Source organism: Pseudochaenichthys georgianus, chromosome 10 (assembly GCF_902827115.2).
Source record: "Pseudochaenichthys georgianus chromosome 10, fPseGeo1.2, whole genome shotgun sequence".
NCBI lineage: Eukaryota > Metazoa > Chordata > Actinopteri > Perciformes > Channichthyidae > Pseudochaenichthys > Pseudochaenichthys georgianus.
In genome coordinates, this window is record NC_047512.1 from 41,071,527 (window position 1) to 41,097,381 (window position 25,855).

The following is a 25,855-nucleotide window of genomic DNA, read 5'->3' on the forward strand; positions in this document are numbered from 1 at the left end:
CAGTTCGAAATACTCCATTTATTTCCCTTTTTTACTGGTTTCTTCCCATCATTCACCACACGATATTTATGGTTTACACCAGGGGTGCCCAACCAGTCGATCGCGGGGAGATTCCCAGTCGATCGCGAGATGTGTCTAAAAATAGAAGAACAATATTCAGTTTTATCGTTAATGTCCTATAACAAATCTTCCTGTGCCAGAATAATGCACTTGAACGCATCAAAGCTTTGTGATTGGCCGGCGTGACCCCATGTGTTGGGGCGTGGCTGGTGGGCAGTGACAGTCCGCGCACACACGTAATTAATTAATTATGGCAGTAGCAAAAAAGCCCAACATATATAATGTTCACTCCGAGTGGGAGAATGATTATTTTGTATCTATTCCAATTCAAAGTCCATCTGTCTCATCTGCAATGCGAGCGTGGCTTTATCGAAGAAGGGTCATTTAGGAGCGGCATTTCAAAACGGTGCACAAACGCAAACAGCTAGATGCACAGCAGTCCATTTCCACCAGGCCCAACAACAAGAGCAAGGCTGCTACCAGAGCATCTTATCGTGTCAGTCACGTTCTTGCGAAACACATGAAGTCTTCCAAAGACGGCGAAGTTGTGAAAGAAGCATTCCTGGAGGCTGTGACGCACTTTTTGGGGACAGTAGAAATAACAGTAGCATGTCAACAGGTTTTTGATATAATAAAAACTCAAGTTAGATACGTTATTAATCAGCTGTACGTTTTAGTTTGAATTTATTCATTATAATTATTGTACAAAATGGTATAAGAATGCAAACTTAAATTGATTATAGTCTATTATCAATTCAGGTTAAGAAACTAGTGTTGCTTGCATCCTATTTTAAAGGCATTTATTTTTATATTCTACTAAAATGCAACAAAAAAGGGTTTGATTCTATTAATGGTCTTTTTTATTGCACGTTGGCAGCAGATTCCTGAGTTGTCTTATTAGTAAGCCTAATTTATACTTTTGTGAATAAACTCCAACTCTGTATCAACAACACTGTTGTGCAATTTAAGTTAAATACTTGTATTTGTACTTGGATTAGAAAGAGGTAAGATAAAGGATCGGCAGTATTTTATGAAGTATTAATCGTACAAAGGTCAGTTTTATACAAGTAGAAGTGTGTATTTACCTGCTAGTAGGCTGTCAGTAATGGCTACGCCTCTATTTGGACGGGTAGATCTCGGCAGACCGGCAACTTTAAAAGTAGCTCTCGGTTCAAAAAAGGTTGGGCGCCCCTGGTTTACACAATACCTTTTGCATTGTTTTTAATCCCGTGTGTGTGTGTGTGTGTGTGTGTGTGTGTGTGTGTGTGTGTGTGTGTGTGTGTGTGTGTGTGTTCTCCCGCGTGTGGTCAACAACTGTATGGGCCTTCCGGCGGAACCTCACCAACACACAGGTTCCTACCTTTATACCCACAGTTAATTGGCTCCTACAGGTGGCATGTAGCCAGTTTTGGTTTGTATTACTTTATCACACTGGGTTTACCAGTTTACCTGCATCTACGATGGGAAATCATGTTGGATGTTTTTTATAATGAAGAGCACATTTCTTCAGATCAACATTTACTACACACAAATGTAACTAACATGTGATAGAAATCAAGCACGTTCTTCAATAAATGCTATCGTATTCCACTAGAGACCTGAAAGATAGAAATCCTTTTAGAAAAAGGGTTGAATATAAGGAACACAAAATGAGTTTCTTTCCTGCTAGTAAACTGAATATCATTGGAGTTTGACATGAAAATATCACCTTGAACTGATAAAGAACAGGCATCTCATATTGATACCGTTTCATTTGGTGCAGTCTATTTGACTCCTATAATAAAGCGTACTATTGTAATTAATAGCATCAGCTTGTTGTCAAAAATAGTAAAGCAGCCTTCTCAAGATTACACTTGTTCTTACAGCCACATTTAGGAAAATCATGCATTAGATAAATAGTTCTTAGCCAATAAATCAAAACCTCGTCTTTACATCTTGTTCCTATGTGGATGACTTTGTAAATTATTTTGGAACTATCAGTGAAACAAGTCTTTCAGACACATCCTAACGGCTTGATCAGGATCATTTTCAGATTCTTTAGCTATAATGGCAGATGTTGTGAATCTGGTACAATAATCCTGTATCAAAACAATGCTATTTATAAGTATATATATACTTGGGGTGGCTACAAACCGAGAGGCTTATCCTGACGCAGAGTGGAGAAGAGGATACCATCTTCATCCTTTCACCTGCAGGGAAGCACTGACAGTCTTCTTCTTTGACCTCCGGTGCTTTTTCTGTGGGTGCAACAAGCTTCACATCAGGGTGATCTGAGAGGAAGAGCTGGGCTTCATCCAGGGAGGACGTGGAAACATGGGGGGTGTTTCTCAATGTCGAGGACGCTTCCTTGGTAGGACATGTCTTCGAGTAAATTGTCCGCCACAGATTTTGGGTGGGAAATTGGTCCGTGCGCCAAGCATTGTGGGGATTTTAAGACCGGAGGATACACATGTGCAGCCTCGAAATGTCCCACAACGAAAGGACTCCTCGGTAGAATTCCAAGGAACCTGGACATTGGAACAGTCCTTCGGCGGGACTCGATGACGTAGCATCCTTGAAATGGTGGCTCTGGAGGAGCCTTCCTCGACATTGAGAAACACCCATGGACATTTTGCAAAGTGAGAACACACTTCGGATCAAGATAACTTGATCTAGGATTAACACATCTGTATCTGGGCCAGGATTATGATAGCCTGGGTTAAATAAAACCTTCTTCCTGTTGATAATCCCCACTCTGTGCAAGTGGTCATAATCAGTCGTCGTCGTAAAGAGTTAACATAAATCATTCACTCCATACTTTACATGAAGTAACACCACCATCACATTTTCTTTTCAATCTCATTTATTAAAAATGAGGAACCAATAAAGATTAACACATAAAAAGCATGCACAAATAAAACACTGAAGTGGAACGACAGACAAGTGAAGTATAATAAAAGCATGCAGATCAAATAAGATAAAAATATTGGACATCTATCTGTAAATAACATTAACAAACAGTGCTGCAGGAGGGGGTGGGGATCAGCTGGGGGGGCTAATAGTTGCAGATCTTCTGCAGAACCTGCAGAGCCGCAGCCTGATGAGCTTCCTCCACCGTGGCGTAGGCAGAGGGTCCCGGTAAGATCATGACCTGCCCTTCGAAGTCGGGGGTTATCCCGGGGACGGACAGCTCATAAAGGAAGAACATGAAGCCCCTGGGCCCCGCGTGGCTCAGCTTAAGATTGTACTGTGGCTTCCCAACACCCTTTGCCTCACACAGCTCACACAGCAGCGCCATGGGGCAGTGGAGGGACCCTGAGGACGTGAGGTGACCCTCCAGGGAAGAGGCGCAGGAGGAGGAGCTGGGAGGGGGCGGGGGCTGGGAGGGGGCGGGTTCTCCCACTGCTTTGCATAATTCCCTGGCATCCCTGGATGGAGGGCGGGCCAGGCGGGGAGGGGGGCGTGGAGGGGTGAGGACGTGGCGTGGCGGCTTCAGGGGGGTCGGAAAGAGGCTTTTAGAGAATTTATGTGGAGGGGGGGGCTCGTCAGTGGTCGACTTCATTGTCGACTGCCATTTGAGGGAGATGTTCAACTGGAACTGCTTCCTGAACGCTGGGCACAAAGAGAAGAGCCGCAGGAGGCGTTTGGACATCAGATGAAACATTATCTTGGGTATGGACTTCTCCTGAATAAGTACGTGTTAATGTTCTTAACCGGAGATAGATGCATAATTACCCCACCTTCACAAGATAATACCTCAGGCTTTTTTAAAAGATAAAACAAGAGTTTGGTTATTCTACGTCGTGCCACCCGTTGTATTTAAAGCAGCCAGACTCAAACCAGAATGAACATCGAGTCATCACAGACATGGAGTGAAACAGTGTTGACCGCTGACCTTTAGTGGGTGTGAAGGTCAGATCGTCAGTATTGGAAATTGTGACGGAGCAGATCACATGAGTGACTGACTCCGCCACTGACAGCCGACACACACACGCACACACACCAAACATTTCCTGCTCTCTTCCCCAAATGAACCATGCAATTTATTATTTATTGTGCATTTGTTAATTTGTTAATTTGTTAAATGATTATGTTAAGAGGTGGTTAACCTGGTTATGTTTGGGTCGGATTCTTTTATGTTGACAATGTGGTTTGAGGTAATTGCGTCACCTGTTGACGGTAATCCTGTGGGAGGAGCTATGAGCTCAAAATGGACGGTTTTGGCCCTGGAGGGAGCACTCGGAAGAATGTTGCAGTGAAGGCAACAGCTGGGACATGTTTGGGGAGTTTGTTGCAGAGAAGGCAACACCAGAGCATGTCTACTCTGATGAGTGATGGACGTTTGTTTTGGTCTTTTATTTTGTTTGTTTAAGGTGTGCTGTTTCGTTATTTTTTTGTTGCTGCTGATATAAAGTGTTTTTGGAGCTTAACCCAACCGACTACGCCAGTGTTTTTGAACGGAGAAATAGAGCCCCGTCACAGAAATGTAAAACACAAAGTTCCTGTTAAGTCTTTTGAATCAAATCAGGTCAAAGTAAAGTTTATCATAATACTAATAATTAAAGCTGCGTTCAGCATTGCCTGCCTGCCTGCCCCCCCCCCATTCTAACACGTTTGGGATATGGTCTCCAGGCCTTGGTGAGTGATGCTTTCACAACAGTTTGCAATAAATGGTTGCAATTTAAGTCAGAATAATATATCTTTTTTTGTTGTTGTATTCCAAAAAGCCAATTTACAGATAATAAAAAAGCTAATTATACAAGTGTCAGCAATGACATGAATATGGGAGAACCCCCCTCAAGCCCAGCCACTGCAGAATTGTTATTGATGTGCCCTCCCCGACATCTGTACCATCTCAGTAGAGACATGCATTACGATGTGTGAAAGGTTGACAACAGAAATGGGATCATATTGTCAGCGATGCGGTCCATCGCCTGAGCTCCTACCTTCCACCAGCACCCTCTTGGCCATGGAAGCGTCATAGTGGGATGAGAAGACGACTATAGCAGACACCCCCACTATTCCAGGCCCTGCCTTCAGCGAGACCCTCTCCACCCCGTCTGCCATGCCACGCAGCACCTGGGAACAAACACACGTTGCCTTGACTACCGGACACTACAGGCTCTGGGAAAACTTCATGGGACTTTTTTTACTCTTGTAAAACTCACTAAAGAGCTCCTCATTTTAATATCGCATGGTACTTTTTGTCTTAGAATATGGATTGTAAAAGGGTAACAGTGCCACAGGCAGACCGTACATGCGAGACCTGAAGAGTGCAGTCAGGTGGCCCTGAGGTTAGCTCACACTGGCTACGCCAACCTGCTACGTACCAGTGGTGTTGGAGCACACGCAGTCCGGCTGATTGACGGGTGGTGCTCACTTCCTATTCTCTGCCACTCAACTTACACATGTGCGGTTGAGGTCAAATGGTAGGCCTTGGGAGCGAGTAGATACATGAGTATTCTCTTTTCAGTTCTACAGTATTGCAATGCTAAATGGTAAAGTGTTGGTCTCCCAACTCAAAACGGCTCCACCAGCTGAACATCTGCTCAGAGATCGTAGGTCAACCTTCTGAGAAAGTCCATGAACCAGCCTACGATAACATAATGATGCTGGCCCACGAGATCATCTCCGACCCCGACCATGTCCTGACGGAGAATATGATAATAATATGAATGCTATTAATATAATATGAATGTCAAATCAAAAATACAGGCTCCAGAGATTCAATGAAGCTAGACTTCAGCATTACTTTGTGCACCAGTCAATCCTCCAATCAAACGCAGAGCTACATCTCAGGTTAAATGTACTCTCAGGGTCCTGAGCATGCTTCTCCTCAGTGAGCATGCTGATTTGTGTTCCCTTGTATCTTGTCTTAAACATGTGTCCTAGTTGATGTTGCGAATGGAGCTGCTGGGATGCGAGACTCCTTTTATCTGACAAAGTGTAATGGTTTCGTAGATCAAAAGTATTTCTGAAAAGCAGTGTCAGCAGTGTTCTTCTCGTCCCCGGAGCCTTACCTGCAGCAGATGGTCCAGCTGGGTGCTGGCGGGCAGCTCTCCGATGCAGAGGCGACTCTTCTCTGTGCTGAGGCGCACACTGAGGCGGAGGCTGGCCTCCAGCCTGTGACCGTTCAGCAGGCGCATGGCATCGTTCGCTCCAGCTGGTGAGCTGTATTTGGCGTAGGCGAAGCCGCGGTTCTGCCCGCTGAAGTTCATCATGAGGCGGAACTCCCAGAGGGGCCCCACGGAGCCGAACAGGGGGATCAACACGTCCTCGTAGGTGTGCCGTGGGATCTGGCTGATGAAAACCTCACACCCGGATCCTGGGGGCGGCAGGTGCCACACTGACCAACAGAGGAGAGACGATGGGAGTAAGTCATGGCTTGATTATATATCAATGATTGCTAATATCTATATTTAAGAATGGAAATACCATCCCAGCACCGGGAACCAAAACTCGGTTCCAGATGAGAACCGATAAGAAAATGATGGGTACCGGGTACCCATACAAAATACACAATTTCTGTTCTGCTTAACGGTTCCTAAACGCGGTAGACCCTATAGTCCACCGGGTCCGTCTGCGCCGCGGCGACCCGGTGGACTATAGGGTAACCAGCGGCGGACTGGCCATCTGTGTGTTCTGGAGAATCACAGAATCTCGGTTTGCTGACGGCCGGCACCGCCCTCCATTTTTTTAAACGGCATCATGTAAGTTGCGCTGACAGGCGACAGAGGTCCACAGTTGCCCCGCAGCGAGGCTCCCCCCACCCTCCCGTAGACAGTTCACGAGCTCAGTCACTTCATTACACCAAAGATGGACCGCGGTAAATGCTCTGAAGTGAGGCTCCACTACACTAAAAAAGAAAAAGACGAGGCACAGTGTGATGCCTGTTAATAGCTCGCCACAGGCACAGCTCAGTTAAAATAAAGCACAGCTATTGTGCAATACATTTGCATTGCATGTATATTTTTTAGAGCCGGGACTCGATTAAAAAAATTAATCTAATTAATTAGAGGCTTTGTAATTAATTAATCGAAATTAATCGCATTTTTAATCAAATATACATATTTGACCTGAGAACAGTGAGAAGCAATTTTCACATGGATTTTACTCCAAGTGGTCTACAGTCCAAGTGCATGACATTAAGGATTTTGGGAGAGCTTAGATGGCCCTGAGCCCAATAGAGATTGCCCTGAAAAATGCACGCGGACGAAATGGCACGAAGGGTTTGGGGGGCCTCCGTCCCCCTAGACAATTTAGATTTTTGCAGGTCTTAGATCTGTCTGGTGCATTCTCTAGACTGAATTATAAGATGAACCACCACAATATTATATTGTACAATTTCAATTGTATTCTTCATTTCACTTGTTTGTTTGTTCTTGTTTGTGTTTGCTCACTTCCTGCATAGCTATAAGAAATACTTAAGTTGTTGGTCAAAACACTTTCCATCTGATGAAGGCAAATGCCTTCCCAGATGGAAAAAGTAGAAAACATTACATTCAGTTATAACTGCCAAAACAAACATTATTTACACTATTATGGCCCCTGTTAAAAATGTTTGTAATGTTAACTACTGTAAATTGGTCGAACGAATGCCTCCTCATCCGGAAGCTGACCGAGCAGACCCGAGCAGCAGTCGAGAGGAGCCGAGCGCATCCGCGAAGCACACGTCAGAGTTCCCGTTAGCCGGCAAATCTAAATATCTTCGGTCAAAATAATTTCCCTTTAGAGCAATACCGCTTCAGTTGCGCCACTTATGTGACAGACAAGAAGAGTATGTGACAGACAAGAATAGTCAACTCTAATGTCTAACACGTAATGTGGAGAAAGAGATGTCCTGTATGGGTTGATTGTGCGTTGATCTGTTGGTAATGCCTCGGGGTTCCGGTGGGCATGTAAACAAATGCATAATGCTGCGCTATACTTTGTGGCCTCATCCAGTTGCATAGCGACGCTTATTGTGTAGTTGTCTTTTAATAAGCAGGTAGTCCTATCATTAGCTAGAACTAGCTGCATCTGATCGATATGGACATAAACGCGAGTGAAGTCTAATCTGACGGGAGAGAGATCAGCTGCTGCTGACGAGTCGAGACTCGACACGCAGCTCTGCATGATCACATGCAGCGGTGAGCGGAACAAAACACACACCAGGTTAGAATAGCACACGTAGCTATTTTAATTACCTCTCAAACTACCTAAACTAGTTAGACTGTAGATATGTTTAGTTTTACTGTCGGGTCACTCATTACTAGATCCGCGAGCTGCATGATACTGGCATAATAGATTGCCCGATCGGGCAACCAGCAGGTGAGGCTTCATTGCCCGAGCTAAATACTAGATGGCCCCGGGCCATCGGGCAGTCCTTAATGTCAAGCCCTAATCCAGTGAGCCAGGGAGTTGGTTATCCTCTCAGACGTGGACTGACTTATCCTGGCCCTGAAACCAGTCATCTGGCTGAGTGTGGGTTGGGTCAGGGTGTGGTTCCTTGCACTCGGAGTCGGGCTAACGTCCACGCTAGCTGCTACATGCTTTGCATTTAGGCGATACTTCAGGCTTGATGAGCTGCGGTGATATGCAAATTATTTTTTGCATAATTTGCACACAACCGTGCTCTTGTCGACGCTTCCATCCGTCCGTTTTTTTAAAACAAAATGTCCCATCCACGGGGCCGACCAAAGCGGTCTCATCAGCTTGTTCGTTCATGTTTGACTATTGTTCACCGTGGTTTGTTGTCGTTTGAAGTCCCATGCTGAAGTCATGAACGTTAGTTGGTGCTCCAGTATAATCACTACGCCTGAAACTCATCCAGTGAGAAACGTTCCGCTGTGCAAAAATAAGTGCGATTAAAGTGCGATTAAAATGCGTTAAAGTCCCGGCCCTAATATTTTTTATTTGTAAAAATGTCAGTTAAAGCTTAAAAGAATAAAGATATTTTTGTTATCTAAACGTTTGACCTCTTTCTTTTACAATTTTGGAATCGAAACGGGGAATCGATAAGAACCGGAATCGATACATTTCAGACGATACCCATCCCTACCCAGTATCAAGAAATGTTTTCATACATTTTTACAAGAGGGTTACAATTTGAATAATTCTAAACATCTATACTGAAAATCTAAAATAGCACAAACTAAAGGTTATCAGAGCATCACTATGATGTGCATGTTCATCACTGACTTTTGAATCACAATCAAAGTGCAAATAAATCTAGCTAAAACTGAGAATGCAACAGCCTGTAACGTATTAAAGAAAGAAAATATGGCACACGTGTTAGGGTCACTTTTGTTCCATAACAACTGCAAGCATTAAGCTTTATTGTCTTAATGTAAATTTACTTTGTTTTTTCAACAAATGTTTACAATTTACTTTCATAAATACAAATAAGAAAAATAAAATAGCAAAAATAATTATGAAGACTGGATAGGTCTGCACAATATCGATTCATTAAAAAACGGCCCTAATGTTAAACTACAAATATTCTGGGAGACGCTTCGCCCACAGCAGCGGCCTCGCAACAACTTCACCTCAACTCAAAGGATTAGAAAAGATATCTTTCTTTGGCAGCAAGAGCCAGTGTTTACCCTCCGTCACCTGTCAGTGTGCAACTTGACGTTACATAAAGGACAACAACAGCATTATACATTCATGCATGACGGTCCTGTGACTCTCCAGCCGCCCCTGAACCCACGCTGCTTTACAGATGAATGGAAGTTAACATTTTATCCCTTGTTTTCAGATTTGTATTTACTTATTTCAATAATCCAGGTAGAATGGATGTGTCTGTTTGGAGACAGACATTGTTGTAAAGTGGGACATTCATAGGTTTTGCTCAAGTGATCAATACATAATAAACTTCATGTTGTTGAATGGAAATATCATATTTAATTTATTTAGTTTCAGTTATTACATAAGCAACTTATTTTAATGTAAGAATGTGTTTAATTATCACATGTGATGCATCACAATATTCAACAACGTTATCGCCCGTTCTCCTGCCGTCCTAATACTGAATTAAAGTGATATTTGTTGCGAGGTGTGTGTGAGCTGCAGGTCTCACCCGCAGGCGGTCCTCCATACTTCCTCTGGCCGTTCACCTGAGCCAGCTTTGTGTCCGTTTCCATCAACCAGGCTTCTAGAGCCTGCAGCCGCTCACTGTTCAGCACCTGGGGGGGGCGACAACAACAACAACTCAGCAGCTCCTCTTCAAACAACTGATTCCAATCAGTTGTTCTTAGTTGTTCCTAGTTGCATAATAATTCTGCACACTAATAGTTGCCCAATAATTGTTCACACATTGATTTTCTCCTAAGAAAGGAAAAAACCTCACTTTTACTAAAATAATCCTCAAAAGTACAAATTCCCTAATAATTGTGCACACAGTGTATTTAGATGCCAATACTTTTGTTCTTTTAAGATTTCGAAAGCATGACTTTTACTTGTAACAGAGTATCTTCACAGCTAAGTGTTGCTACTTTTGTTTAAGTATAATATCTGAGTAGGCCTACTTCTACCACCACTGCATCTAGGGGCCCTTCAAAATTCAAATATTAGATTGATTTAGATTCTTCCGGATTGAAATATAAACGTAGAAACTGATACTTGTTCAATATGATATTGTGATACAGCTTTAAGTATTTTCTGGTCTCTGGGGCAGCAACGTTATTCAATGTTACCCAAATGATAACACTGTAATGTATTATTACCGGGTTTGAGCTGACGGAATTTAGGCTAACAAGAAAGATGGTCAACGTTAAAGAAAAAGGTTTCAAACGCAGGAAGGACAGAAGTTTTTTTGGGAAAAGAGTTACGATGGGAAAATATTCGTCATTTCAAGTCATAACTTTAAAACTCTTCTTTTATTAAATCTTTTAACTAATGATGACACCACTGTCTGTTTCTGTATTACTGCTGCTATTGTTCAAACACTGTATGTTATTGCGTGCGTTGGGGAATTTAGACCGCTGGTTCTATTCATGTAAAGCACTTAGTGACTAGTTTTTGAAAAGTTCTGTATAAATAAAGTAATTATTATTATTACAATTATTATAACCAACCAAAAACAAAGAAACAATCCTTTTTTTTTTTTTTTAAATGAATGTAGACTAAGCGAACCGAACACGCCGCCTTCACGGGCAGCTAAGGGCTAACATGTTTTTTTTGTAAATGAATGTAGACTAATGTAGCTTGATGGTCCTCAACCAAGAGGCAGTGCACGGTGAACAACGTACAAACTAAAGCCAAACTAAATGTTTTAACAAGAAACCTTTACAAACAAGTTACGCCGCAAAGCACGAGATGAGAACATATTTTACACAAAGTAGCCAAATGTGCGCACGTGTTTAGAAAAAAGATCGTTCGCCGACAACAAAATTAACCAGTGTTGGAATCGGAGCTTGCGCCGTCACTGCAGCTAGCACTCAAATGTATTGTAAACATTTCCTCTCAACACGAGAGTACTTTTGGACTTAAAACACAAACACAATATATAAACGGACAAAAACAAAGTGAAGAAAACTATTACCTGCATGTGTATGACCTCCATACTCTGGGAGTTCAAGCGGATAGTGACGTCCTTGCCCGTGACCGCACGTTCAACCCACTGTATGGTTCAACCACACCCTATTGGCCCTCACCGCGCCGCCTTCACGGTCAGCTCGGGCCTAAATAAACTGACAAAAGTTTAACAACAGTTCCTGGGGGATCTAACAGTAAGACTAGTTTAAAATGAAAGGAATTGTAACTAGGTAGCTGGAAGAAGTAGGCCTACTCATATAATTGAGTTAAGTATAGGCCTACTTATACCACATTGTAACAATTAATGTAAATGTGTTACAAGTAAAGCACAGCTAGCATATTACTTAAAGGTGGGGTAGGTAAGTTTGAGTAACCGGCTCGAGATACACTTTTTGTTATATTCCATGACCATGGAATGCTCTTAACATCCCGATAGCAATGAATATCTGAAGTGCTTTGACAAAAAATCCATAAAAAAATGTACAGCCTACTGTAAAAAGCACGACCAATCATTTTAGCCGACCCGGCTAAAGTAACTGGATGGCCTACCTGCCTGTCAGTCTTCCATCTGTGCACAAACTTATCTCGTGCCCTCACTGGTCATGTGCGCGTTCGTGTATGTTGGAGGAGGGGCTCTGTAAGGAAGTAGCAGATTTCTCCCGGCTGTGTATTTTCAAATTCTAGCACAGCACACTCAAGCTGGTTTCTCCAAAATTACCTACCCCACCTTTAAGTTAATGTAAGCACAATAAGCTAAATGTAACTAAAGAATTGCACGTAAAATAACCCAACACAGACATATTTTAATCAAACTTAAAAAGACACATGAATCTCTTAAAATTATTCAGAAGACATTTGAAAATGGCTTTAATGTGAATATGCCAATTAATGTTCACCCAATTGGTTACTTCAGTGGTTCCCAGCCTGGGGGGCGTGGGAAGAAGTTGTAAACAAACGTTGTATGCTCGTAAAATAAATGAAATTGACACATTTTGAAACAACCAGTAGTTGAGTGATTCTACAATGTAGGGTACATTCCATGTCCATTGATGTCAATTGATGATAATTATAATTATTCTTTCTATTTTCTTCAAAAATATCATATTTTGCCTATTATTGGAAAGCATGTTATAATATCACACAAACATTATGTGCATCCTATACTTAGTTTAGCTTGAAATGTGTCATGATGTTCTTAAATTGACAGTTTTTGAGTTGAGGGTGTCTTGGTTTCAAAATAATGAATAAAAACCATTAAAGTAAATAAAAACTATTGTTCATTTATTTCAAAAGTCTAAATACTAAAGATTAATCGTATGTTTTTAATTCATTTCCTCCTTTAAATAATGTCCGCAAAAGTTCTGTCAACTATGTTACAAACAGAACTCCCCCCTTTAACTCAAAAATGGTTTATCCCAATAACATGTCACCAGCTGTCACATGATGCCATGTTCCTCTTTGGCTGACATTTTGAACACACTGTGGTGAGTGTCCTCTAATTTTTTACAATATTCTATGTATAATAGCACATTGTCAATGAGTATATTAATTGATCATCAACAATGTTACGTACATTGTTATGGTTTAAAGTTGTTTCATGATTTTAATTCAATGATATGTTCAAATGTGATGTTAACCTGTTCAAGAAAATGACATGTGGTCATCCAGGCAAGGCCTACCATTGAAATGATGGGTCAAAATAGGGAAATTGTCAACTAGGTTACCTGTCAACTGAGTTACTGGGTAACCTAGTTGACAATTTGTATGACATGTAGATGTCATTACACAGCATTATCATTCTACATATGTCACAACACACTTTTTTATCCAATTATTTAAAATAGATGTCAGCAGCTGAGAAACAGCGGAGATACAGGGCTCGTCGAGATGCTGATCCTGCAAGAAGGGCAGCATATTTAGAGAAGCGGAGCGAGGCATGGCACAGGTTCAGATCAGAAGGAAAGGTGAAAACAGTGGCAGAGATCAAAGAAGCAAAAGGGCCTATTGGAGGAAGGCACAGCAGAGAAGCAGAGAAAGACAGCACAGGCTTGACAACTTAGCTACACCACCAGACAGTCCAGACAGCCAAGTTGAAGTTGTCCATCAACCTCAGACCTCAGACCTCAGATAATGTGCTGTATACACACATTATCTGTAACGTCATTTATTTTTGTTTATTTCAGACAGAAAAAAGGCCAGGAGAGAACACTCAAAATTACACAGAGAAATACAAAAACTGAAACATTTGCTCGGGAAACAAAAAACAACAACAGACAAACGACGCAAAAGACTCAAAAGACGCTGTGCGGTCTCAGAGTCCCCGGCATCAAAGACAAGGCGACTGCTACACGATGTCCCTGTTTCTGGTGAAGTGCGGAGATCATTGCTTGTTCATCATGCCCTCATGGCCAACATCAAGGATGCCTTTGCCACCACCAAAAGGAGAACACACAGGCAGGCAATGTCACACATTCTAACTGGGAGGATCCTTAAAAAGTATGGATTACAAAAAGAAGTTCGTACAGCACTACACATCTCCAGAAAGAGGAACAAGAATCCTACTCAAGGCAATATAAAGTACCGAAGCCGATGCTTCCGAATTCAAGACATAGCGTCATTGCTTACCTGACGAGGGATGAAAGCAGCCGATTGACAGCAGGCAAAGCACAAACAATCACCAGGCGGAAGATAAAGAAACAGAAGAGGTTTTTAAATGATACCCTGAGAAACCTCCACAGGACATCCTAATTACAATCTCTCGTACTCCTTGTTCTGTCGTATGCGTCCCTTCTGGGTAGTTAACCCAACACTTGCAGACAGACAAACCGGTCTTTGCAAGGTTCATGAGCACATTTCCTTTCTGGCTGAAAAGCTTCACACTCAAGTTAATTAGGAGCGTGGACATGGAATACCTGACATCATCAATAAGCTGCAATCCAAATTCAAAGGACTGCATGCACAACGAGTGTCCCCACTGCAAAGGACAGGAGTTTGCCATAGCAGCAGAAGTTAACCTTCAGACAAATGTCGAACTCACTCAGTGGTCAACTGAAACAGTCATCAGAGAAAAGAAAAACAAAGATGGTCCCCATGAAAATCACTGTGAAGAAGAAAAAGGACATAGTGTTGGCGGATCTGCTGGAGATGTTTCAAGGCCAATTGAGACCTTTCAAACGGCATACATTTAACATTAAAAGCCAGTTCACCCACTACCGTGAATTAAGAAAAAGCATGACCAACCAAGAATGCTTGATTCATGTGGATTTTTTGGAGAACTACTCATGTAAGCTTGCAGCAGAAATCCAGGCAATGCACTTTGCCCCAAACCAGAAGCAAGCAACGCTCCACACAGGAATTCTTCATGTTGGTGGGACAGCAGAGCACATGTGCTTTGGCACAATGTCGGCATCAAAGGAGAAAGGCCCACCTGCCATTTGGGCACATTTGTCCCCCATCCTGGATGAAGTGAAGGCCTCGTATCCTTCTGTGGAGGTGGTGACGGTCCATGCACGCAATACAGACAGAAGGGAAACTTCTTCCTCTTTAGCACAGAGCTGACGAACCGTGGTTTCAAAAGGGGGACATGGAACTTTTTTGAAGCAAGCCATGGGAAGGGTGCTCCAGATGGAGTGGGAGACCTCCTGGAGCGAACGGCTGACAGGCTTGTTAGCCAAGGTCATGACATCCCGTCAGCAGAACATCTCTACAGTGCTTTGGTCAACAGCGGAACAGTTAGGGTGTTCTACATCGGAGAGAATCGTGTGGATGAAGCAATTACCAAGATGCCAAGTCATCTGCCAGCAGTGCCCTCAACTATGCGTGTCCACCAGGTGGTCACAGGGGCACCAGGAGAGGTCTTGTATCGAGATGTAAGTTGCCCTTGCACCGCCAGACAAAGTTATGAGTGTCGCTGTGATGACACTCATACTTTTAGTTTTGAGATTCAGCAAACGACCCCTTCGCTGCCTCAAGCACCTAAAGGCAACAGCAAAGAGAATGAAAGGCTGTGGGGTCCTGATTCAATTGGCCAGTGGTGACATTTACCCAGGAGTCATTCAGGAGGTCATGGACACACGTGTGCAGGTAAAGTGCATGCACGTTGCCGGAGTCAACCGGTTCTTCTGGCCACTGAGAGAGGATGTGCTTGTGTACCCTTTTGAGGACATTTTGAGAGTGATTCCTCCTCCAAAGTCAGTGACCTCACGCCACGTGGAGATTGACAAAGACATCTGGTCTAGTTTCTAAAAGGTCCAACTGAATGTTGCAATTGAATAGTACTGTTCTGTTGAATATTAATGTTACTGTACTATTCTTTAATATTTCGTGTTTCGGCAAGGCTTCACTTGGACCCCTGTGCTGGTTTGAACCCATTACAAAACCATTACTTTAAAAACTGTTCTTTATTTGTTCCTCGACTGTGGGTTTGATCTTTGTCTGACATACAAGTCACTTTCAATAAAACCGTCACATTTCTCGATGTAAATGAAAACTATTTAGACTGTTCTGTAGGAATGGAATTAGAAATGAATTCTGAATGTCTGAATTAGAAGAACTTGTTCCAACCCTTCACCGGTTACTGATCAGAGGGAATGTTTAATTTGCACTGTGTGATTTTTTGTTTTGCTTGTTAGTACATGTCAAATGTATTTGGTGTTTCATAATTGAATTAATTGAAAGTTTCAATTGAATTTTGCATTTCTTCCTTGAAATAAACATGGTGCTGACGGTTAATAATGTGTCCAGTCAACTATGTTATTTGCGTCAAATGTGTGACTTTCATTGTCAACTATGTTGCACCTCATTTTTTCAAATTTAAAATATATAAAATAGTGCTTCTGATATCCTTTATAGCATAATGTACATCTACACAGGTTGGAGTTTTACATGACATCTCTTAAAAGTATCAAAATGACCTGTATGGTAGTTTTATAATAGAACATATCCCTATGCTTAATGACAGTGCTGAACATATCACATGAAAAAACACAACTTTAATACAATTATTTTTGAATCTTTTAAAAATCTTTGGATATATGGTAGAATAGACTCGAGAGCCTTTCAAATGAGATTTTACTTGAAGTGCAGGACTTAATCAAATGATTGTAATGACATCAAGTTTGTCCGTAACATAGTTGACAAACTGAGTAGTGAAAACATCCTTTCCCTTCAAATAAAAAAAAAAAGTTGAAGCTTTGCAACTAGTGGATATGTTACACTGAGGAATATACTAACTTGAACCACTGATTGTTCTATTGAGAAAGAACACTTTTTTTACAGTTTTGTTGATGTGAAATGTACCCTAAATTATAGAATGACTCAGTTACAGTTTTTCTCGATTGCGAACACACTAAAATTATACATAAAGCACAATTATTTTAACCGACACTCAAAAAGCAAAACATCGGCTCAAATCTCCAAAACTCTAAACACGTTTTCAGCTTTTCACACAATTTGCAAATCAACATGGCACTTTGTGCAAACCTCTGCACACGTCTCTCCACGTGAGACACAGGAGTCTGACATGAAGTCACGTGTTCGCAGGTTTAGAACACTGGTATTCAAAATGCCTCACACATGGACCAATGATCAAGAAGCACGTTCCACCTGACCGAACACCTGGTAGCATCATGTTGGCTCATCAATCAGGATGTTAGCACTATAATGGCGCGTTTCCACTGCAGGCCTCGCTCGGCCTCGCTCGGTTTGGTTTGGCCTTATTAGGCCCGGCTCACTTTAATGCTGCGTTTCCATTACAGTTTAGGAACTGGGGTTACTATAGTAACGCAGTGTAGGCGGGGCGATCAGCTTTTTGGCGGGCGGAGCGATGCTGCATACAACTGCCGTGAGGTCATCTTCAATGCGACACAACTCACAAAACAACAATGGAGCATGTGGAAGCCATCGTGTCCTTGCTTCTTGGTATGTGGTTTTTTATCACAGCAAGAAGGAAAACTTTGTTTCGGAAAAGGCTGCTTATAGCAAGACGGAATACAGAAGAAGCTGAGGGGAGACTTATGGCAATCGTACAACGCGGCAGAGACTACTCCAGGACGACTCAACGACAACGCTACTCGGTAAGCTAACGTTAGCTAACTAGCAATGTGTTTCACGCTCACTATACGACAAAAGTGTTTCAAGTATTTAATTAATTGTAGCTACCACTTTTACGTATTAAAATATGTATGCTTTTGTTTGTGTATTTCAGAAGTTACGTCGCCGCAGACCATGTGTTTGGATGCTTGACCGAGCTACCGAGTGGTGGTCTGTGATTGTTCCATCTTTCTCACACACTCAGTGGGTGGAGAACTTCAGGATGTCTGAGGAAACATACACCTACCTGTGCAACAAACTGCGGCCAGCGATGGAGAGACAGGACACACCATTCTGCGAGTGTATACCTCTAAAGAAGAGAGTGGCCATCGCACTGTGGAAGCTTGCTACTGGCTCAGAGTACAGAAGCATTGGACATCTTTTCGGAGTGAGCAACACCACTGTGTGCCGGTGTGTGCGAGACTTCTGTGCTGCTGCAGAGGCGTTGTTAGTACCGGAACTAATGCGTTCACCAGACCGGCAGAAGTTTGCAGAAATGGCTGCCTACACTGAGAACAGGTGGGGGCTCCCTCAGTGCGTAGGTGCTATTGATGGATCACACATACCCATCTTCGCACCACAGGAATACCACTGTGACTATTTCAACCGGAAAGGCTGGCACTCCATCATCCTTCAAGGAGCTGTAGATGGAAAGGGACATTTCTGGAATGTGTTTGCAGGAATGCCTGGGAGCTTGCATGACGCTCGGGTTTTGAGGCTGTCCTCATTGTGGGAGTTAGCCAGTCGTGGCAACTTTCCACCTTGCACCAGGGACATTGGTGGGGTGAATGCTGGCTATTACATCCTGGGAGACAATGCCTCTCCCTTGCAAAACTGGCTCATAAAAACTTTCCCTGACAATGGACAGCTGACAGCAGAACATGTGATCTACAATAAGAACATTTGCAGCGCACGGGTAGTGGTAGAAAACGCTTTTGGTAGACTGAAGGGAAGGTGGCGTTGCCTCATGAAAAGAAATGACTGTGATGTGAAACTTGTTAAATCCATGGTGCTGACATGCTGTGCTCTGCATAACCTCTGCGAGAGTCATGGAGAGGCCTATGATGATGGGTGGGATGCACCAGCAGCAGCAGAGCCTGGGGTAGCAGTGGCTCAAGGTGCAGAGGAGGAGGGCACTGACATACGACAGGGTTTGATGCGCTACCTGAATAGCTAAATTTTCATTGTATACAGGAAACTTGAATGTTTTGGTTCATAACATCATCAGTGATATACATTTCTTGTGTTTGTAATTATAAACACGACATTGAAAGATTGTGGGCCATTAAGGCTAGTGCCATTTGTTTTGTTTTTATTATTACTACATTGTATTGAACATAAATAAATCTTTTTTTTCTCTTTCACATATGTGTTTGTCAAATGATTTAAACACTTTTTTTTTATCAGAATTGACTATTTAGTAAATATTTGATTTTCTAGCACCAGTAAGTACTTCCCCATAATAAGAACATTTGAGCAAATATGAAAGTAAACATAAATACAAATGATCTCTTATCCCCCTTCTCTTTCTGTTTTTTTCAAAATACCCCCTTCCAGTTTATTTGTAAAAGGAAATCTTTTACTTTAAGTAATGTGTCAGTTACCAAATAATGTTTTAGAGGAGGACCTCAAGCAAGCAAACTCAATTTCTTGCTTTAAATCTCTTCTTAAAATTAACTTTTATCTTATGGGCTTTTTCCTAACTGATGGTGTTTCTTATTGCTTTATAAATTAATGTATGTTTATATCTCTAGATCTTAATTGGGCTATTTTTACAATTGTTTTTGAGTGATATTGTAGGCTTTTGTTTTTTAAAGATCCACAAATATTATTAGTAATGGTATTAGTTGTAGCCTATTTTTATTTAGGAAAAATATAGGCCTATAACTTCTACCTCATGTGAATCTGAGTTTTTGTTCTGCTGATTTAAAGCCCTTTAATTGTACATTTCAGTTTATGATTGGATTCCAAAACTGTAATTTTGTGTGTGAGTGGCAACCCAGTGACTTTGTTTACATGCTCACGAAAATCAGTTTGTTAATCAGATTATGGCAGGAAATCAGATGATGCATTTATCAACAAGAGATAAGATGAGAAGTACTTTATTGAATCCCAATTTGGGAAGTGTTTTTTGTTGCAGCATACCAAGGCATGGCATTGTATGTACAATAGAAATAAAAAAGATATATATATTTGTTGCAGCAGCATAAAAAGGCATGGCATTGTACAAATACAAAGTAAAAAAATGTTTGTATTGCAGCAGCATAAAAATATATAGCATTATATATATATATAAAAAAAAAAGGAAAGATAAGAAATAAACAAGAAAGTACAAATTAACAAAAACAAGAGAGATGAAACTGAATAATATAAAAATTACAGAGGTGGTTCGTCTTCCTGAGGAGACGGGCCACGTCGGCTGCCCCCTAGAACCTGGCCGAGAGTGCGCAGGAATGCTAGGTTAAACGCATGAGGTTGAGCGTTCTCCTCCCGTCTCAAGGCCATTTCCTCCTCCCTCGCCCGGGCAACAGCCTCCTTGGTCAGCTGCCAGTGCCGATCCACCTGGGCCAGGCTCTGTTCATGGTGCCATGCCTGCTGTGCTAGGTGCTCGTCTCCTCCTCGTTTCCTCTTGCCTGTATGACGATAAGATAATTATAGCAATAAGAATTAGCAATAACAATGAAAAACACAGGACAGGTACAGGTCACACAAGGATATAATAATAAAATGTATAAGCAGAACAACAGTAAGTCTGCAAGAATTGTGACGATTTTCTCTGACCAATCAGCAGTCGTCACTAGTTTAGCATATTCCGCCCGGTTGTTGGCCCTGCTTGTTGGCCCTGCTTGTTGGCCTCGATAGAACCACGATTTAGTCGGGCCAGAGAAAGGGTGAAAAAGTAGCCTCGGGCCAAAACTAGGCCAAGTGGAAACGCAACCAAAAACGGGCCCCGCACGGCTCGGCGCGCTTAAAGCGAGCTACCCGCTGCAGTGGAAACGTGCCATAAAAAGACCACAGGTGAGTACTTTCTTACAGCAACAATGGAAGCCAACATGGAAGCAAGAGCAAGAGCAAGAGCTGGGCTGAGAGTGAGAGGAGGAGGAAGAGGTGGGGTGAGAGTGAGAGGAGGAGGAAGAGGTGGGCTGAGAGTGAGAGGAGGAGGAAGAGGTGGGCTGAGAGTGAGAGGAGGAAGAAGACGTGGACAAAGAAGAATACTCTCTAATGTAATGAAATGTTATCAACCATGGTTTGACGATGAGAGGCTGGACGGAGGGCTCAGCCTAATCTAAGCCGATGTACTGTTGCCTCTGCAATCCGGACACTTAGACTTGAAAACAGGTTAGTTACCAGTTTGTAGCTCTGCATAATTCATATATCAGTGCTTATATCTGTTGTTTTGTGAAACGTACTTCATTACTGTAATTGACTCGAGCTGGTTTCTCCAAAAGGACCGACCCCACCTTTGAGTAAAAGTAGTACTGCAGCCAGGGTAGCTTGTGAATTTACTCCAGGTGGAACTAAAGTCTGATTTAAGAGTTGATTATATTTCACATCATTCATCCAGATCTGTGAAGTAACTAAAGGTATTAAATACATGTAGTGGAGTAAAAGTACACCTCTGAACTGTAGAGGAGCAGAATTACAAAGAAGCAAAAGTGGAAATACGTAAGTACCTCAATATAAGTCCTACAGTTCTTGGGTAAATCTACTTCCTACCACCACCACTGCAGGTATGTGTGCTAGCAGCCCATAATCCACACTATACATGCAATGAATCAATGTGAATTATGTTTCTAATTTGTTTAGTTTTTCCCCTAAAAAACAACAACAACTTTTGTTCATGTTCAATCCATAATAAAATATCAAATTAGAGTTGGATCTTTTTGTCTTGTTATTATTAGAAGAGAAAATGTAATGTTTGTACAACTATATACAATGAATTCTACCAATCTCGGTGGGAACCGGGTTAGGGGGGGCTCGGAAATATTTCACAAGGGGGGACTGACTGAAAAAGGTTGGGAACCTGGGTTACTTGATTATAGCTGTTCTTCTATAAACTATTGGCTAATTTACATTTTAAACTAAACCTCATATTTTTATATATGTGCTATAATCTAAATGTGTATGTTACTAAAGCTGTAGCTGTGAATGAACGAGGTGCTTTCACACCGGAGTACTTTTCCCCATACTTTTCCCGTCTAGTTCCGATGGATGTCTAGTGCCTGGAATGTTGCGTTCACACCAAAAAGATAACTTAGTTCATGAGAACTTTTCCCCCATGTTTAGTCCCTGCTAGAGAGCAGGTACTTTCCTGGGGAGAAAAAAGTACCAATTTCGATTGGCTGGGCGAATTGCAAACCACGGCCCATAAAAATCTGAAAAGTTTTTTGAAGCCGCCATTGTATTTGCTGGCATTAGCATTAGCATTAATCCCGCGCACCAACGGAGAGAGAATAACTTATGGCAACACAAAAGAAAACATGGGAGCGGACGAGCGGTGGAGATGAGGAGGTGTCGGCGTTCTGGCGATTTACTCGGAAGGCTTCAGTAGAAGCTGCTGGGACTCCCAGCAGCTTCTACTGAAGCCAGTCCCCAACTCCGGGGACTTCCGGCCGGGGACTTCGGGTGGCAGTATATGCCGTGAAGTAAACCCAAAGCAGAAGAAGAAGTGACGTCAGCGGCTTCATTTGCGTAATCTTCCCTCAGGGAATTTATTCCGGTGTGAACGCGATCTGCACTTAGTTCCATGGGGGTACTAAGTGCTGGCACTAATGCGCACCAGCGCTTTTCTCTTTCTAGTTCCGAGCGGGAGCTTTTCTGGTTCAGCTCCGGTTTCCCTTTTCTGCTCCCGTCATGACGTCACCGTTTACGTGCCTGCTTCATAAAATCCAAACCGCGCGGAAATCCCTCACATCGACAACAACAACAATGGCCGATTGTATTGAAGCGCTGTTCGCTTTGGTTATCCTCTTACAAAACGAAATGGAAGGCATCGGACGACTTTACAAGGGACGACTTTACAAGGGACGACTTTACAAGGGACGACTTTACTTGGAACTTTACAAACATCACATGCGAAATGCAAGACTTCTTTGTGGTCTTCAGCATCTACTTCAACAACGAATCTGCCCCTGCTCCCGCCTCGACGTAAGAGAGACGTAAGCAACGCCGCCTCTTAGCTCCGAAGCTCTTGCCTCTCGACCGACAATTTTTTGGAGCTGGAAGTGAACCGGATTCCGGAGCTAAGAGGCGGCGCCGCTGCGGTGTGAACAGGAAAAACCGGTACTTTTCAGGCTCCAGCTCCGAGCCGGAGCTGAAAACGCGTTGGTGTGAAAGGGGCATAAGTGCTGGGCACTAAGTACGGCAAAGTACTTGGTGTGAAAGCGGCTCTTGATGACAAAAAAACAACCTATGGCAAGTATGTCAAGTTGATGGATTCAAACAATGGGATTGGAAACATACTGTCATACAAATGCCATTGTTCATGTGTCCTCTCAGTTATGGAGAAAAGTATGTTGTTTATGTATTTTTCTTATTTTAATGAGAACCGAGCAATACTTTGTTCGTTATGATAAAAACAGAATTTAAAGAGGACATATTATGCACATTTTCAGTGTCTCAACAAGTCCTCCAACTCATACGACCAAATGGGTCGATTGTTTTAAGCCCTTATTACGACCAAATATGTCGTTTGTTCAAGCGCTTAATACGACCTATAATTACGTTTTAAAATTGTCGGCCTCGAGTGCTCCCGTTGAATGCAAACGTTACAGAGGGTTGTTTATTCACAAATAACCCTCTCTGTAAAATCCTAAATTGTAGGATAGTTTGGCCATTAAAACGCGTTATGATTAGATTTCTAGCGAGAAGTATATATTGTACTTTTAGAATCCACGTCCAGTCGATATGTAGGATCTATAGTTTGATAGATATTACGAAGATGATTTGAGGTTTCGTCAGGAGAACGTGTATATGCGGCAAGCTTCCATGTAAAGTTACGGGTTGAAAACAGTATTTCCGGTCTCGCCGTTTTCATAATAAAACCAATGATCAAATGATTTAACAGTGATATCTGCACTACTCATCCACTAAAAAAACATCAGTTTATCCTAGTTAATTATACGACATTAATTGGTTTAAATTGTGTACAATGCTTTTGTGTTTTTCCCATAGGTTTTTCTCTTTCGATTCTGAGAGACACATTTTCAGAGATTTTGATAGGCTAAAATCACGCCGCAATGCACGTCGGGATATGGTGTTTATGTGATATGAAATCGGAAAACATTAAAAATAATAATAATAATACTTTATTCCGAGTGTTCTTGCTTTTCTCTTTGAAAGTCATCACATAACGGCATTGTAATACACGGTTCGGCTGCATTAAATATTACATATCTGCCCTAGATATGTATTTATAGAGCCCTGATCAGAAGACCTTTTGACAAACTGGAAGAGATGCCGCCAAAACTGAATACGTGACGTGAACCATAAATATATCAACAATTAAACAACATCTTCCATTTCGTTTCACACAATACGTCTCCTTGCAGTATCAACACGAATTCGCCTGACTTTTATATTTGATCCAATTAGTAGATAGTCTGTATTTACACCATAACGGTGCACAGCTGATCGAAAGGGACTTTTTTGTAGTTTTTAAAGATATTACTGATTTTCTGAACTACCTTTCCAACTCCTCATGCAGTTGACTGTTACAGGTCTATACAGGTTCATGGTACAATGCATAAGCTTCACATCGAGGGACTGAAACTGTATTTTTCTTTACCGTTCTGTTTTAAACTCACAATAAAGTGAATAGTCATATTATGTACGATATTATTATGTTTTATTAACTAGACCACTGGTCTAAACCGCACCTCCTAGTGGTTAAAGCACGTTATTGAATGTAGTTGTTGAATAAGTTATATTTATTTAGTTATTGATGAAAACATTTAAATATTAAGAGTAGCCTACATACAAAATAGGGGTCAATGATAGAAATATAGAATGGAAAATATCTAGAAGATACTGTAGTGATCTCTACAATAAAACAGTTTAGTGCAGGACGTCCAAAGACATTAACAGGAGGATGTGCAAAACAGACAAACTGATAAGGCTGAATTTGACTCAGGTGTAACTAAAGTCTGATTTAAGGGTTGTTTATATTTCACATCATTAATCAGAATCTGCAAAGTAACAAAAATAAATGTAGTAGAGTAAAAATACCAGGTTAACCTCTGAATTGTAGTGGAGTAGAACAAAGTAGTACATGCTGCTGTAACAAAAACATTTCCCAACTTGGGATCAATAAAGTATCTTATCTTAAGATGATCGATGGCTACTGCCATATTTGCTAAATGTGCATCTGAACCTTGACAAGTGCATGTTTCAGGCTTATCAATTAACAACAGGAGGGGTCACAGACATAAGACCAGCTGTTAAATAAAGCTCTTCTGACCTTAGCTGTCATGTGGGTATATTAATGCTGCCCATTATGGACACAAGCAATTTTCACCCATGTATTAATTATATGTTTTAAATTTGATAACACCAATGTGTTTCGTGTCCCCTAAACCTCCAGGGATGTATACAGTTTAATACTGGCAACTTCTAATTGTGGGAAATACGAAAACGTCTTTTAAAACTACATTTCCCAGTAGAGACGTGCCATAGAACATGTTGCGAAACACACAATAGGCAGCAAGTGTAATTCTGGGGGGGAGGGCCGGGCTGGACCCGGGGGCTGGACCCGTCCAAGTCCAGTTTTGGATAGTCTGGCGTGGTTCCATTCCATTTCAAAGAGCTTTGACGCTCAGCGTAACCTTGTCGCACTGCCACTCCAATATCCAATCACAGAGCTTGAGGGCTAATCACGGGGTTTGTAAAGCAAGGCGGATGTTGTAGTCCCAAACGATAGCTGGGGATTCTGGGTAGTGTAGTGTCTTCGGATGTGTCTAAACTCCGAAAAAACTATTTGTTTCTCCGAATCGAAGGTTAAAAACACAAAAGCATTGTACACAATTTAAACCAATCAATATTGTGTAATTAACAAGGATAAACTGATGTTTTTTAGTGGATGAGTAATGGAGATATCACTGCGTAATCATTTGACAGTGTGGGGAATACTTCCGGTTTTATTATGAAAACCTCGAGACCGGAAATACTGTTTTCACCCACGCTAACTTTACATGGAAGTTGCCCCATATAC

General features: G+C 41.9%; 2 protein-coding genes across 3 annotated transcripts; one reads left to right on the top strand and one right to left on the bottom strand.

The window, feature by feature from the left end:
- Positions 1-2,928: 2,928 nt before the first annotated feature.
- dnd1 (DND microRNA-mediated repression inhibitor 1) lies at positions 2,929-12,203 on the bottom strand. Of its 2 annotated transcripts, none has more exons than XM_034093321.2 (6): positions 12,106-12,203; positions 11,564-11,711; positions 10,100-10,205; positions 6,060-6,385; positions 4,986-5,118; positions 2,929-3,651 (listed from the first exon to the last, which is right to left on the bottom strand). In XM_034093321.2, the coding sequence occupies exons 2-6, from the start codon at positions 11,582-11,584 to the stop codon at positions 3,095-3,097; spliced, it is 1,143 nt and encodes a 380-aa protein (XP_033949212.1). In that variant the 5' UTR covers positions 11,585-11,711; positions 12,106-12,203; the 3' UTR covers positions 2,929-3,094. The 2 variants fall into 2 exon arrangements, with proteins under 2 accessions (XP_033949212.1, XP_033949213.1); XM_034093322.2 differs by having other exon boundaries at positions 11,564-11,702; positions 12,106-12,192.
- A 5,666-nt stretch (positions 12,204-17,869) lies between these two features.
- On the top strand, positions 17,870-18,823 carry LOC139434558 (uncharacterized). Its single transcript, XM_071204511.1, has one exon. It carries the CDS (start codon positions 17,870-17,872, stop codon positions 18,821-18,823), a length of 954 nt encoding a protein of 317 aa, XP_071060612.1.
- Positions 18,824-25,855: the final 7,032 nt, after the last annotated feature.

Excerpts from the sequence above, each read along its gene's own strand:
- dnd1 (XM_034093321.2), bottom strand. The coding sequence starts at position 11,584 with ATGGAGGTCATACACATGCAG. Across the intron at positions 10,206-11,563 it reads TGGAGGTCATACACATGCAG|GTGCTGAACAGTGAGCGGCT; the intron begins GTAATAGTTTTC and ends CGCCCCCCCCAG. Across the intron at positions 6,386-10,099 it reads GTATGGAGGACCGCCTGCGG|TGTGGCACCTGCCGCCCCCA; the intron begins GTGAGACCTGCA and ends TCTGTTGGTCAG.
- LOC139434558 (XM_071204511.1), top strand. The coding sequence starts at position 17,870 with ATGTCTGAGGAAACATACACCTACCTGTGCAACAAACTGCGGCCAGCG.